Source organism: Notechis scutatus, chromosome 4 (genome assembly GCF_049901735.1).
Source record: "Notechis scutatus isolate UNSWTSFEM ecotype Mainland chromosome 4, rNotScu1.2, whole genome shotgun sequence".
NCBI classification, from domain to species: domain Eukaryota; kingdom Metazoa; phylum Chordata; class Lepidosauria; order Squamata; family Elapidae; genus Notechis; species Notechis scutatus.
Window position 1 is genome coordinate 83,717,035 of NC_142012.1, and position 15,986 is coordinate 83,733,020.

Genomic DNA, 15,986 nt, shown 5'->3' on the forward strand with positions numbered 1-15,986 from the left:
TCTCTCTGCAATTTGGTCTAACTGGCAAAGAATCACTGCTGGGACTCCTGTAGGGCTTCTATTGTGTCTGAGAAATCTCTTCCAACTGTATGCCTGCTATCTCATTAGGCAAGTATCTTTTGTATGTATTTGGTCAGCCCATAGGTCTATTAACCCTTAATGTGGCAGTTCACTGGGGATATTGATGAGTCTATGGAGATTCTTCATCATGCAGGGTATGGTTGTCCCAAAGGTGCTTTTATTCCAGTCCCCCACCCACCCAAAGCAACTGGACTTTGTCTAATGACCTCTAGAGACAGCAGCTATTATGAGCCCCATGTCTGAAATTCTTTTTTGTAATGTGTAAGTCGTGAAGGATTTGAAAGGAGATTTGAAAGGAACCATTTCACTGTGGCTTAAATAGGAACAATAACAAAAATGTTATTAAAATAATCCAGAAACCAAAATATACATTGTACCAATGGTAAATCTGCATCTCTCCGAAAAGAAATTGAAAACAAATCTGAACTTCTTAACCTGTAAAAAATATGAATGTAAAATAAGACACTCCAGGGGAAAAATCTCCATGGTTTTGCTGCCATCTACTGTCTTTTCTTTGATCTTTTCAGCAAAAGCCATGTTGAGGAAGGGAAAAGATTAGCCACATTGTTCCAAACCTCAGTGGAAATCAAAGTTTTTGTCTAAACCTGCTTTAATACAGGACCAAAACATTGGTTGGTTGGTTGGTTGGTTGGTTGGTTGGTTGGTTGGTTGGTTCGTGATAGATGGAGCGAAAGAGTGTCAGAACTGCCTCCTTCCCTTGGAACTATGCCTCGCTAGATGCCATAGGCTATAATGGGAGGGATCTGTGGGAAGAGGTGGGGAAATGGAAAGGGGCTCGTGTTGTCCCAATTGAGACATCCCAAGGCCATGGACCTGGGAATGGAAGGGAACATTGCTCCATCTATCCACCCCTCCCCCAGGGACAGTTACAGAAACATCTTTGAACGTGACTGGACAATGGGGAGATAACAAGGGAGGGTGGGGGTGGAATGAAAAAGGGAAAATTAATGATGGAGTCTTTGTGCACAAACTCTTAATTTTGGCGTTGCTTACTGTAACCACTTCGCTTTTAGTAAAAGTAATATTTTTGCTACAAATGAAGTGGAGAGTGTTTCTTTTCCTAAAAGACCAATCTGGGCCAAGTCTGGCCGAAAGAGAGGCAGGAAGAGAAATGGGGGTAGAGAGAGATGGGGAAAGAGGGAAAGGGAGGGGAGAGGGAGAAAGAGAAAGAGAGGGGGAGGGAAGACAGAAAGAAAGAAGGAGAGGGAGAGAAGAATAGAGGGGAGGTGAAGTAGAGGGGAGGGAGGGGGAGACAGAGAGAGAGAGAAAGAGAGAGAGAGAGAGAGAGAGAGGTGGTGGGAGGGAAAGAGACCGGGAGGGGAAGGGAGATTCCCAGAATTATAGAGCTTGAGATCTTTCAGACAAACAAACCTTTGGAAAGCATGAGTTCATGTTAGAAGCACGGGGGGGGGGGCTGCTTCCAGGTTAAAGTATTAGCCAGTGGCATCCCCTTGCCCAGGGGATGCTCGATTGGGGGCTCCTTTCATTTTCCCATTGATATGCCCACCAAAGTGGCACCTATCCATCTACTCACTCCCAAACTTCTAGGTCAGCAGGAGCTGGAGCTGGAGCAAATGGCAGGAACTCAGCTCTTCCTGCAGCAGCACTTGGTGGCAGCCTCAAATCCGATTCAAGAGTGGTGGGGGCTGACAGGCAACACTGACCCCTGGGTCTCAAACATGGGCTTTTTGACTGTCTCCTAACCACCTGAGCCACTATGCTCCTTCTTCCCTTTGAAATAATGGTCGAAGAAACAGGAGGGGAATCTCCTTTTCCTGTGGATATTCTAATTCACAATTCATACAGCAGCAGGATGGTGTCTTCATTCTTTATGTGGTGTTGTCACAATAGCAACTGTAATTAGAAAATAATCCTTTAGGCGTTGTATCCCATCTCCCCCCACCCTGCCTTAAACTTGGCTATTTCATTGCTGTTTAACCTTGAGCATGTCACCTTGTACTTTATAAGGAAAACCAGAAATGGCCATAGTAGGGAGAGACTTCAGTTCGGTCTCTTTGCAGCCTGCTTTGGACCTAGGTAGATATTGTTACCTACAGAGTGAATATGATAATCCTAGTTCACAGCACTTTGAAACACAAAGAATCCTGCCAATATTCTGAGGGTTCTTCATGCCTCTCTCCCTGTGAATCCGAGCTTTGGCATTGGTTATTGATTTGGTGGGACCACAAATGTTGGGGTGTATGTGTGTTGAAGGACAATCAGCTGTAGGTCCAAAATAAGCAGTAGATTAGGGTCTTGGAGATAATTTCTTCAGGCTCTCAACCCCATTCCTTGCTATCTCTGTTTGCCCTCTACCAACCTAATGATGCCAATGGGTGCCTCCACAGCAGCCTTTCTGTGAGAGAATCTCTGGTGCTTACCCACAATTTCAAATGTATCCACCAGCCAAAGTCCTGGGCATTAGAACCATCTACTGTAAATGGTCAACCTATTCAATAACAAAATGCTGACATTCATAAGAAATTCAGACTATCAGTCATGCCATGAGCAAAATCTTAAGCGGTATCACGGTTTAATAAAATGTCAACTTGAATTGCAATTTCATAGGCAGTTCTCATTATAAAGCATATGCATCAGATTCAGTTGAAATCCCATGTTCTGTTTAATTTCTTTTTTTAAAAAAAAACCATCCCTATATTACTCCCTCAGACTCATCAATTAATAAAGGAAAACCACCTGCATAGATAGAGTTGACCAAATAGTAGTGCCTCCAAATGATGGAACAGTGCTTCACGCTCTCCAAAGGCGGAGCATGCCAGGGAGCAACTAAATGTCACCCATCCCAGTTACACTTAAAAAAAAAAAGCCAAGGTTGATCGATGTTTTCAAGGAACAACTGACATTCTTTAGCTAGACCAAAGTCATGACTGTCAAAAAAACCCAGAGGAATGGGTCCTGTTTTGTTTTTCCACTGATAGATGAATTGTTGAGTCGGGTATGTTGAAGCAGAATCATAACAGAGATGGCTGCTTGATCTCTGAGGGATTGACAAGGCACTCAATCTTCATACACTTTTATTATTATTATTATTATTTTCAGGTCAGAAACAGCCAACGTTTCCATGAATCCTGGTTAGAAGAAGTAGAAATGGTCCTGAAGGACATCAAGAAGAACCACTACCAAGATCTGATAAAAAGACTGGTTTGAGGAGCTATCTTCTCAAGTGGTGGGCCTATCCAGGCTCACACCAAAATCACACGAAGAAGGGGGAGCACATTTGGACTGGCAAGATTTTTTGGGGTGGTTATTACAATAGAAGTATTCTTCAGCTACAAAGCTTTGGCTTCTTAGTCTGGTCAATTTAATAAGGGTGACACCTGGCCTATAACAGAGAAAATGAAGTGAGTGCTCTGAATTTCAACCTCATCTTTATACATCTTGTCTAGGTAACATCATCAGTGCACCGCCTAATCTGGTAACAAGTGTTTGTTGGGAAACAATTTTTTGGTTTGTCTCTGGAGATTTTCAATCATCCAGTTTCGTGGTTTTATCCCAAAGCTGCCTTTCCAAAAGGCACCTGGACTTTCTGGACTGAAGAAGCTTCTTGGATGAGAAGCAAAAATGTGTTCAAGGGGGGTTGGGAGAACCAAGTCCAGTTGCCTTTAAAAAAAAAAAACCTTTGGGATTGGTTTTAACATCTTTGCAATATTTTTATTGGATGTAGATGTGGTTTTATCTCTCGGTTGTGAGCAGCCCAGAGTTTGGTGCAAGAAGAGTGGCTATATAAATGTATTCAATAAACAGTCACTGGAACAGCGGGAACCCAAAAGTTTGTGTCGGAGCTAAAGAGATTCTCTACTAACATGTAACGGACTTCAAAACTGAGTGAGGACAAGACACCATAATATACATCAGCTTCAACATATATATGTAAACACTTTTCTTTATTGATCTGAATTCATTTTGCCAAAAGGAAAAAATTGGTCTAAGATGCCAGATGGGTATGTATGATATTTCAGTATCCAGCTGGCTTCTTTCCCTCTGATCCTTTAGATCCTTTTTAGCAACACACAACATTTAGAAACTGGTGGGGATAAAACAATGTGGAAGAGAACTTGAATTTACATCCGAATTCCAGTCCTAAAAATGCCATTAGTATCACTCTCACACAAAAGTAACTCCCTTCCACACACACAAATGCAGCCTTACTCAGCCTTCACGTCCTTAAGGCTTTGATTTAAAATCTACTTCCTTGCTGAAATTTACAGAACATATAAACAAGTACCTCCTGCTTCTTCATTTTCTCTTCTCTCCTTCTTGGTTTCATGGTCTCATTTATTTATTTGTTTGTTTGTTTGTTTAAAAAACCCTGTTCTTCCATAGTATATCAATGGAGCTGTTTTTGGATTATTGGAATCTCAGAATCAAAGGGGGGAAACTTGCTCATAATATAGTTACACTACTACTGAGATTTTAACTTAAAAAAGAACTTCAGTAAAGCTATCCATTGTGTTTTGGTATAAAACATGCATGTGTGGCATGAGAGACTTCAGGCAAAAGAGGGATTGCCAAATGGAAAGACAGAATTACACTCGTCAAGTTGGGAAGAAAACAGTATCAGCAGAAGTACTCGTTCAGCTGTCCATCTGCCTTTGCAACTGCTTCAGAGTCCACACTGGATCTTGAAGAGAGTAACCTATTAGACTCATCAGGGATGTGGTGAGTCAAGTATTCTCCTCCTCTCATCTCCTTCATTTTGGTTCCTGGAGAGATGGCTTCAAACGTGACGTAAGAATCCTGAATGTCCTTGGGCTTCTGAACAAAGTATTTCCTGCAGCGTCTCTTCAGGGTCCCACAACAAACCACCAGGGTGAGAGGGACGGCGATGACACAAGCCACACTGATGACCACTACGTTGATCAGTTTTTGAGTTCCACCCGCACTGGCGACTTCGTCTGTTGAGAAAATGATGCACTGTTCCTTCTTGGGTATGAGTCCCTTTTCGCAGACGCATGCGATGTATTTGGTCTTGGGCATCAAACCGTTGATGGTGGTCCTGGTCTTCTTGGGCTCCACGTTGATCCTGTGCATGTCCCTTTCTCCAAAGATGGCATAAAGAATGCTGAATGTGGTGCTATTGTTGGCCTGAGGAGCTTTCCAAGCCAAGGAGACACTATGATCGGTGTCTCCAGTTACTCTGACTGACCTCACCAGGCATTTGGGTTCTTGGTTAGTAGTGGGCAGACTAGCTAAAATATTTTTGGAGTCGCTTTTCATATTTAGGGCCTGATCTCGAAGCACCAGATTCCTCTCTGTGTTGGCCTGACCCGAAATAATGCGCAAAGTTGGAAAAGTTGAAGTTGCCGTGATGTGTCCTCCTACCAAATTGTCTTTGTAAGCTGCCGTTTCTATCCCCTTGGTGTGTCCTTTCCACACTTCTTTCAGATCTGCCCCAGGATCCTCTATGCTCTTAGAGTCGGTGACAATCAAGGAGATAAAAGCTTCCATGGCTCCAAGAAAGTTTGCAGCCTTGCAGATGTATTCTCCAGAATCAAGGTAAGAGACAACCGATAGTTCTAAAATAGACCATCTTATTCCATCACTGGAAATTTCTTGATGTACTAGAGAGAGAAGAGATAAAAGTTGCAAAAATAAACTTTTGGAAGATATTGTATTTCATGGCTTACATTTCCAAAGAATTTATTTTTAATGGTATTTGTATTTTTATTGTCCTTTTTCTTTTAGGGGATTATTTCACTTAGTTATGAGCTAACTGATTCAAATATTTCTAATGGTGTAGTTTGGAAAAATGCAATCAATTAAGAACAGCTTTTTCAAGGTCTACTTATTTAATCTATTATATTTATATTGTATGGAAAGGGACAGAGATAGTGTAGAAAATGAGATCGTGAAGCATCTTAGATTCAAAATCAAAAATGTGTTTTGGAGCAAAATAGATATATCTGTGTAACATTGATCTGAATTTTTTTAAAGCAAATGCATATTTTCATGGAATTAATTTGCAGCTATAGTTCTCCTTCCTGGAAAAAGATGGAACTGCTGTAAGGCCAATCCTTGGAGCATGTCCTCACATATTACAGCCTCTCCTCCTCCTCCTCCTCATAATCCTGACACATTTCTAAAACATATTTTGAAAAGTTGTTTTAGCATCCAGAATTTGTCAGGAATATACAGATAGTGCTCAACTTATGACCATTCATTTAATGATGTTTCAAAGTTACGACAGGCTCAGAAAAAAAAAAGTGTTTCGCTACCAGCCCTGCAGCCCCATGATTGCAATTGGGGGACTTGGCAATCAGAGGGCATTTACAATCGGATGCAGCCTCCAGAGGCCATGAGTGGGTATTCTGAACCCTAAGACCCTTTTTGACAAACGCTGAATGTTAAGATAACCTTTCGGAATATGTTTTGCAGTCGGGTTTCCTGCAAAGTCCATCTGGGGAGCTAGATTTGCTTAATGACCATGTGGTTCACGTGATAATGGTGGTGGTTCACTTTACAACCAATGTGGAAATGGTTCTAAAAATCGTGCCCAGTCATTACAACCGCACCAATGTATGACTGAAATTCCAGCCCCAGCTGCGATCGTGAGTGAAGGGCCACCTGCAGTTGTTTTGTCCGGTGCCCAACGGTTAGAATTGCTTCCCTCTGCCCTTAGCTCAGGCAGATGGGAGGGGAGGGGAGAACCCACCTGTTTTGTTGAAGGGCTTCCCATCAGCTCTTCTCCAGCTCAGTTCTGGGACGGGGACCCCTGTGGCCCCACACCGCAGCAGAACGGTGCTTCCCAGGATGCTCTTCACTTTGGCCATGGAGGGGTGGACTATGGGGCTCTGGCACTTCCTCAGCTCCACTTGACTGAAGAAAATTCTGGTCTGCTTCTCAGGGCTGAAACATCTCAGCTTTGGCTCAATGAAGGCTACGTTGGGGGACTGGAAGTTGAGGAAGTGGGCCATTTCATAGACACTGCAGTCACAGGTCCACGGGTTGTCCTGAAGGCCTAGGAAGAGAAAGGAGGGTCAACCATTGGGAATGAGACCCCTCGCCATAGCCAACTCGCTGCAGCCAGCTTGCTCCAGGACAATTTAACAATTCAATGTAATTATTCCAAATAAAATAAAATAAAATGATTTTAATGTTTGTCATTCACATTTCATGTTGTCATTCCTCCTTTTGCCTTCTTTCTTTAACGATTCTATCACAGGAGGCCATGGCGAATTGCCATGGACACAGTTCAAGCATGACATCATCAAAAGGGACCCTCAGCGGCTCTAGGAGCCCTGGGAACCCTCGGGGGAATTCTTCTCCCTGGTGCCTCTTTTCCCTTGATCCCAAAGGGCCCCCTTCAGTGTCTGCAGATGTGCAACAAAAAGATTTGCTGTTCAATTACTGAAGCATCGCTTGATCCTTCCACCCAGAGGCTGTGGGGAAGGACACCGGCTGCAGAGCCTTTTCCGCTGTGGCCCTGATCCTGTGGAACCCCCTGCCACTGGAGTGGAGAGCTGCTCTCCTCTTTTGGATATCAGAAGGAAAGCAAAACTCGGGTCTGTTGGTTGACTTTGAGCCCTAATGGGGGGGGGCAATCCCCACTGGACCTGGTCGATGGGATAAGAAGACCTCGTCCCCTGGCTGTCCCTCTCTTAGTCTAGGTGTTTTGCATAGTTTTAAATTTTTAATTCTCATGCTTTTAATATTATAATTATTTTCTATTTGTCTTTTTATTACCTGTAAGCCACACAGAATTGCCTTACAGTGGAGATGATGGCATAAAAAGTAAGTAAGTAAGAAGGGAAGGGAAGGGAAGGGAAGGGAAAGGGAAGGGAAGGGAAGGGAAGGGAAGGAAGGAAGGAAGGAAGGAAGGAAGGAAGGAAGGAAGGAAGGAAGGAAGGAAGGAAGGAAGAAAGAAAGAAAGAAAGAAAGAAAGAAAGAAAGAAAGAAAGAAAGAAAGAAAGAAAGAAAGAAAGAAAGAAAGAAAGAAAGAAAGAAAGAAAGAAAGAAAGAAAGAATCTTTGAAATAGAAATTCATTGAAGCATGGCTATTTAGAAAGGATCCGAACTGAATTTCAGTAGGAACTCATAACAAAACATTGTGGCTTCAGACAAAGCTCTTATTAGGGTTTGTCGTGAAGTCAACAGACGTTCAAATTGGATCTGGCATTTTGGTCCACCTACCAAGTCCTTCCCAAAGACCCAGGCTAGGCAGATGGGGATGTTTGATGATGTTACAGGTATCATTGAAGGATAGGAAATGGTCCAAGTCAATAATAATAATAATTGTGCAGTTGGCCAGAGATTTAAACTGGATTTGGCATTTTTATCCTTATTAGGCAAATTTGCAAATATATATTTTTATTAAAAGGTCATCCCAGGGCCAAAGGTGATCGGTTAGGCAATGGACCAGGAAGTGCTGGCTTCACTTGGATGAATGTACACAGAAGGTAACCTGGCAAAAATCCCATTTTCTGGCCAGATAGAGCCAAATAAAAGTTTTATGGCTTTTTTCATCACAGAATGACTATATATCTCCAAGAATAGTTGAAGGCAATGATCGGTCGGTAGCTCTCTAATAATATACCAGAGATCAGAAAGTATTTTCTCAAAGTTAACAATAGCAACAACCCAATAGCTTCTCTCTCACTCCATTTCCTATGATGTTACTGAAACCAAATAAACTTGAGCCAATCAGAAGGGAATAACTGGGAGCTCCATCTAATGCTGAAACAAATGATTGAACTCTAAGTCTGCATTCTGAACTGGTAGACGACGAAGATCTAATAAGGAAAACCAAAACGGAGGATCCTTGGCGCTCTCTGCGTTTGGTGGCTTCCTTGCGTACCACTCAACCTAGGTGACCTCACCAGTGCTCCGAGCTACAAATATTCTCTTTATTTTAAACCAAAAGACAGGTAGTGCTCGCTTAACAGTGGTAATTGGGACCAGTGACTCCGTCACTAAATGATGCGATCACAAAGCTCCATGTCATGTGACACACCAAGTGACAGTAACAATCCTAGAGCACTTCTGGTGAAACGATGGCCAGCTGATTAGGGGGCTGGAGGCTGAAACCAGGGGTGGGTTTCTACAGGTTCTGTCCACCTCTTTAGAACCAGTAGCTCTGAAGAGCAGCAGACATAGAACCGGTTCTATGTGTGCTGATGTTTTTGCCCACCCGCCTGCCCGGGCTCTTACCTGACCTTTATTTCCTGCTTTTTCAACCTCAGCTGCTTTGCACAGCACAGCTGTGGTTGAAAAAGCAGGAAAAAAAGGCTTTTTCAAATGCTGAGCACCCGCACACAGAGATGCTCAGCTGTCCAGGCACCAGGCTGATGATGATTTACAGGCGAACGCAATGTGCAGGGAAGCACATCATAAATCACCGAACCTCGTAAATCACCGAACCGGTAATTAACCCTGTCGGATCCAACCCCTGGCTGAAACATACGATGAACGGTTGCAGAACTGGGCCTGGCTAGTCTAGGGAAGAGAAGGACCAGGGGAGACAGAAGAGCAGTCTTCCAAGATTTGAGGGGCTGCCACAGAGAGGAGGGGGTCAACCTGTTTTCCAAGGCACCTGAAGGCCAGACAAGGAATAATGGATGGAAACTCAACAAGGAGAAATTCAATCTGGAAATAAGGAGAAATTCTTTTCTATTGCTAATTCTGTTCTGTTTAATATTGACTACACACCCAGGGAAGGATGAAACAGGTGCCCTTCTCTGCGGATAAATCATTCTTACTCTTGTAGGCTCGAATGAAAATTTGTGTTTGAATGTATGAATGTCACACCTTTTAAAAAGAGAGAGGGAGAGGGAGGGAAGGAGGGAGGGAGGGAGAGAGAGAGAGAGACAGAGAGAGAGAGACACACACACAGAGAGAGAGAGAATAAAGGGTCTATTTGCATTTTTTACCACTCAGAAGCCAGTTGGCTTAACAACCATATCTGACTTACTCTTAATAAGGTAGCATTTTTGACAGCATCCAAAACCGGCATGTTAGAGTTACAGAGTTTAACAGCTAACAAATTCTCCTCATTTGCTACCCATCATCAACATCTGCTATGAAGGCAGTTGCAGAAGGGGTTGAATTGGATATCATGAATGAAATCCCACAGCTCCTTTGGAACCGTGATGGCTTTATAGGTCTTCCATGGATTCCAAGGAAAACAAATTCAACTAGCTTCTTTCGGATCAAACCCAAGGATCCACGACCAAGGATCATGTAGGCAGAGATTACTTTTTTTTTACCCAACCCCAAATGTCTTACCTAGGATGATCTTGGGATTGTCGTTAAGGAAGTATGGGACAGCTTGGAGATTTGACCAGACCACGATAAGTTCTTGAGGGAGCTTCATCAGTTTATTGCTTGAGACATCTAGATAAGAGATGTTCCGGATATACTGAGCAGCATGAGAGGGGATGGTGGCGATCTGATTATTATGCAAATCCAGCAACCTCAACTGAGGCATGTTGGAAAGAGTTTCCCATGGAAAGGAAGTGAGGACATTGCCTGCCAGTCTGAGCTCCTGAAGCTGGTACAGGCCCCTAAAGTTACTCACTCGGAGGCTCGCCAAGGCATTGTAGGGCATCCAGAGGAACTCCAGCTTGTGAAGAGAATGAAAAGACTCCCCGGGAACTCTTCGGATTGCTGTTTTTTCTATCCTAAGTTTGAAAGTGTCTCCTGGGAAATTGACAGGTGAAAGGGTCATCTCCGGGTCATTGCACAGAATAGCCCTGCTGGGGAAAAAAAGATTTGTTGAAATTATACATGAAACATGTAGGAGATGACCAGGCTGAGCCTTAGGGAGGGGTCAAACGTGCCATCAGTCCAGCCCTTGAATTCCACTGACTCTTCTCTACCACCTATTTGCTTTGACCATTAGTAGTTCAGATTCTTGTAAAGAGAATAAGTTTGCAATAAACCTTTATATTCATTTGAACTGCCTGGACTTTCCCTCACATGACAGAACACTTGTAACCTCCAGTTTTAATTGTGGGTGTATTTTGTTGTCTTTTCCCAGGCTTCCCTTACTATAAAACCTGGAACTCTGATGGCACAGTGGTTAGAATGCAGAACTGCAACTAACTTACTGCCCACTGCCAACAGTTTGATCCTGACCAGCTCAAGGTTGACTCAGCCTTCCCTCCTTCCAAGGTGAGTAAAATGAGGATCCAGATTGTTGGGGGCAAGAGGCTGACTCTGTAAACCACTTAGAGAGGGCTGTAAAAAGGACTATGAAGTGGTATATAAGTCTAAGGGCTATTGCTATTTTGCTATCTATCCTGTAATTTTCCATAAATGAGTTCACGGTCATTTAGTATGTTTCTGATCGATTTTTGGCTGAACTTCTGCTTTGTCAGTCTTGAAATGTCTTCCTTTTCAACCATGGCTTTCAGAGGTTCATGGGATGTCCAAAAAGTTGAAAAACCCTATGCTCTTGGCTCTGTGGAAGACCCTGAAGAGCTGACTCTTACTCAGGTGCTGAGCCAGGACATGAGTTGAGCCCAAAACTTATCTACTTGGTTGGAGAGCTTGGCTGGCTGGGGAATTCTGGAAGTTGAAGTCCACCCATCTCAAAGTGGCCAAGGCTGAGAAACAACTGTCCTAGACTAACCAATTTCTACATTAGTACATAACAAAAGCACGTTTACATAACCCTCTGGCTTATCCACAAGGAAGGTAATGCCACCGTCCAGAACATTTTACTTCAGTAGATGCTTTTGAGGGGTCAAAGATTCTTCCTGCAGGTTAAGCATTGGAGATCTGTCCTTTCATCCTTTTTATTTTACTGGGAATGGGAGTGTGTGTTGGTTTGTGTTTGAGACATACTGTAGATGTTGATAAAATCAAAAGGTGCAGAGGTATGACAAGACTTAAACAAAAATTGTTTAAATGAGCTGTTTTTAGTTGATTCTACCCAAACCATCTCATTTGTGCTGACCGTGCCTCTTTCAAAAAATAATTTGACATACACTCCCAAACATTACATAAAATACACAAATCTTGCTTGGTTTAAGCAATCTTTCTGACTATAAAGTCATGCTGGTGGTGTTGTTGATACTTTCAGAGACAACAGGCTTTGTTTTGAAGTGAAATTTTAGTCAAAATCTATATGTATTTTTTCAAATAAACTTAAACTCATCCTGTGTTTTTAATGGGTTTCAGGGGGGGCAGACAATTTTTCAGGGCCTGAAGTGAAATTTTATGTCATAGTTTCCCCAAAGAAACACAACCAGCTGAAGAACTAGTAGAATATACTCTCCATGTACATTGTTTCAAATTTCTAAAATTCTGATGATTATTCTTTTAATATTTTTAGTTATGTTCATTGTTACACAGCTCAGTGTTGATCACTTTCCCTCTAATATTGTGTAACGTTGATTATATTGTTTCTGACTTAGCGTAAAAGTCCATCAAATGGCATTTCAGAAATCAGATTATGCTGTTCTCTCTTGTTAATCCCACAGCACACGGAAGTCCTGGAGCCCGTAGGAAACAATGGGGGAAACAACTCAAATGCTGAAGTGACTCTACTCTTCCACCAAGAAGAATCTGCCCAGAAAACCTTCGTGGCACCCATCAAGAAAAAATAGAGCGGTTTTACCTGGCTCTCATCCTTTCATTGATACTGTAGAACGAGCAGCTGCACTGAGAAGGGCAAAAACAGAGCATCCAAGGCAGGCTCCCAAAGGTCAGGCAGCAAAGGAAGCCCACCGTGACCCACATCATGATCCAATCGTGAGTAAGGCATCCAACTCCTGGTCAGAAAGGCTGCGGTTTTTCCCTGATCGCATCCATGGAGCCCTTCACATTGCCTCCCTTTCCTTTCTTGCACTGATCTCCCAGCCTCCTCCTGCTGAAGTCACCAGATAAAACTGGATAGGCAGGGGATTAAGAATGAGGCTATTTGCACAGAGATGCTTAGGGCTTCCTAGCACGACCAGCCCTCCCCCCCCTCTCTCTCTGGATCATTTCAAAACAACATTTAGGAGGTCAGCTTTTGCAGATGGAGGTTTTCTTCTTCTTCTTCTTCTTCTTCTTCTTCTTCTTCTTCTTCTTCTTCTTCTTCTTCTTCTTCTTCTTCTTCTTCTTCTTCTTCTTCTTCTTCTTCTTCTTCTTCTTCTTCTTCTTCAGCTGTGCATAATTTGAACGATGGGAAGCAGGAATTGGAAAAGATTGTTACCATACAATAGATACAGAGCAGGATGCTGAGACCCTGGAACGAGGGCAGAGAGGAGCAACAAAGAGGACAAAGGGTCTAGTAGCTAAATCATATAATGAATGACTTAGGGGAACTGAGGGAACTAGCTATGCTTTGCCTAGTGAAGAGGAGGCTTAGGGGTGACCTGATCGTCTCTTTCTGGTACTTGAAGGGCCATCCCAGGAAAGAGGGAATCGGTTTATTCTGCAAAGCACTTGGAGACAGGACCCAACCCCACCCCAAAGACCCCAAAGGTATGTTTTCAAAAGGCAACTGGATTTTGTTTTTCCAGTTTCCTTTTGAAAAAGCACTTTTGGGACAACTATGACTGAGAATCTCCATAGACGGGAAGCAGTGGGGTGGAAGCTGATCAGAGGGAGAGCTAACTTGGAAATAGAAGGCATTTCCTGACAGTGAGAACTGTCCTCCCGGAGTTGCAGGTGCTCCATTGCTGGAGGTTTTCAAGAAAAGATTGGACAGCATTTGCCAGGGATGATATGAGGCCTCTTGCCTTGAGTAAGGCCTCCAAGGTCTTTCCCAATCCTCTCATTCTATGCTCTATGTTTTCAAACAGGACCGGTGGCTGTGAAGAACCTGTATCACAGGCTAATGCAAAAAGATGTTCATAAAAATGGATAAGTGAGATCTCAGATGTAATTCGTTTTCCAGAGTTTTTGTTCTTAATTCTGATGCTCACATAAGCATCAGAACTCTGCTTAATTTGCCAGAACCTTTTCCCAAGATTTTCCACAAGTCTCCTAGGCAAGACTCTATTGGGACCATCTCTGGTTAGATCTTCAAGTTGGTTCGACTAGACGGTACCATTTAGTCGTGGGAATAATAATAGTTATGGACTGTCATGATTATTAAGGCTGAACCAGAAACTCCTCAAGGAAGTAAGATGTTTTGGGATGCAAAGAAACAAAGCAATCTCAAACACAATTCATAATCCTCCAATAAACTACATTTTGTGATCTATCATCTGCAGAATCACCACCAAAATTCTCCAACACTTGAAAGACCTGCATCCCCCCAAATATTGCTGAGACAATAGCTCCCATTGGTCAGGCCAATCAGATGGAGTAAACAGTTCAGTAAATTCTAAAGTACCCCTGATTGTGGTGGAATGTAGTCTAGATTCCCAGGAGAGAGGGGCTGCATTCCAGAGGAGCAAGAGACAGCAAAGTTTAGATAGTTTGGTTGGGAGGAAGAGACTTAAGACAACTCCACCTTAGAAGTTCTCAGAGCACATCCCTATTGATACAAGTAGTTGCTTTAATTTGGCAAGATTCTGTCTATAAATAAGGAATAATAAAGGAAACTACTTTGGCATAACAACATACCTTGGTTTTGTAGCCTGGCAAAGACTCTTTATACTCTATAGGCATATAGGAATTGCCATTAGTGGGCATTGTTTCCATTGTCAAAGGAAAACCCTTCCTCATCTTAGACTACATTAAACAAGTATGTTTGAGATCCTCTACCTGTCAGTGTAGAAGCACGACCACCTTAGTCAGCAGTGGAAGAAAAATAGAATAGGTTTGGTAAGACCTTTTGTGACAAACACATCACATTAAGAGGCAAAAGCTTTCTGATGAAGTAATCTGCAGCTCCCTTCAGCTTATTTACCGGTTTGCACTTCATATTTTCTTTTGCATTTGCTAATAAAAGAGCTTGTTACACAAGAGAAACAGAAGGATATTAGCACATCAGGGATTAACTTTTCTGGCAAGGAATTATACAATGAATGAAAAAGGATTGTTAATTACATTCCTTGCCAAAAACACAAGGAAGAATCTGATGAAATGGACAGCAATGTGCTCATTTGTGTTCTGATTTGTTGTGAGTCAACATTAAAAAACACCTCTTACTGGTAAACTAAACAAGCCCAACACTTTAATTCAGTTCTCATCTGCTGGTGAATAGCAATTCCTAGCTTTGTTGTACAAACCCTTGTCTAGCTGATGATTCTGAATTTTGTCCAAAACTAGAGACCCTCCGTCATCACATTCAGTGGCTCACAGAAAAGAAAATATGTCTTTTCATATTTCTTTTCAATAGAAAATCCCAACTCTGTTAAAACTTGTGGGATTTATGGATTACGTTATAAGAGGAGACATTGTAGATAAACAGGAGGAGGAGGAGGAGGAGGAGGAGGAGGAGGAGGGGAGGAGGAGGAGGAGGAGGAGGAGGAGGAGGAGGAGGAGGAGGAGACTCATGTTGAGAGCTAAAAACCAGGGAGGAGTCTGCAAAGCATCTTTTCAGACTAACGCATTTATTAATAATTATGAAGGAAGATTTTGCAAACCTCATAGGGATTGGAGAACATTTTCCAAGGCACCAAGATGCTCACCAACCTGCCTATCCCAGATGGTTCCCCTTAGATCTTTTCAGAAAATTGGTTTCAGCCACAACTGGCAGTCCTGCAAATGAGCCTTTTATCTGCTATTACATTTTATTTTTCTGTCTAGATCACCCTGATAGGAAGGTCTCAAAAATCCAGGGTTATCTCCCTTCGCAGCCAATGTGGCATTTTCACTTCACATTCCATTCTCTTTCAGCAGCTTTGAGCCCTAAGAAGCTTAAGGGGATTGATAGAACAGCTCACATCACATGCTCTGGCTTTGCTTAGCGTAAGAATTTTGTGCAAAAATAAAACAAATGCTCCGATTGTGGACTTTATGGGGGGGGTTTATTGATTTCTTGC

General features: G+C 42.6%; 1 protein-coding gene across 3 annotated transcripts; it reads right to left on the reverse strand.

Moving 5' to 3' along the window:
• Positions 1-3,988: 3,988 nt before the first annotated feature.
• Positions 3,989-13,012, reverse strand: LRIT1 (leucine rich repeat, Ig-like and transmembrane domains 1). 3 transcript variants are annotated; one of them, XM_026672715.2, is made up of 4 exons: positions 12,683-13,010; positions 10,345-10,811; positions 6,776-7,081; positions 3,989-5,684 (listed from the first exon to the last, which is right to left on the reverse strand). In XM_026672715.2, the coding sequence occupies exons 1-4, from the start codon at positions 12,805-12,807 to the stop codon at positions 4,681-4,683; spliced, it is 1,902 nt and encodes a 633-aa protein (XP_026528500.2). In that variant the 5' UTR covers positions 12,808-13,010; the 3' UTR covers positions 3,989-4,680. The 3 variants fall into 3 exon arrangements, with proteins under 3 accessions (XP_026528500.2, XP_087820093.1, XP_087820094.1); XM_087963967.1 differs by having other exon boundaries at positions 10,345-10,814; XM_087963968.1 differs by lacking the exon at positions 6,776-7,081 and having other exon boundaries at positions 10,345-10,814; positions 12,683-13,012.
• Positions 13,013-15,986: the final 2,974 nt, after the last annotated feature.

Bases quoted from the DNA above. Each gene is read 5' to 3' on its own strand.
- LRIT1 (XM_087963967.1), bottom strand. From the start codon at position 12,807: ATGATGTGGGTCACGGTGGGCTTCCTTTGCTGCCTGACCTTTGGGAGC. The intron at 10,815-12,682 runs GTAAAACCGCTC...TTTTTTCCCCAG, and splicing joins AATGAAAGGATGAGAGCCAG to CAGGGCTATTCTGTGCAATG. The intron at 5,685-6,775 runs GTGGGTTCTCCC...TTCTCTCTCTAG, and splicing joins GAAGCCCTTCAACAAAACAG to TACATCAAGAAATTTCCAGT.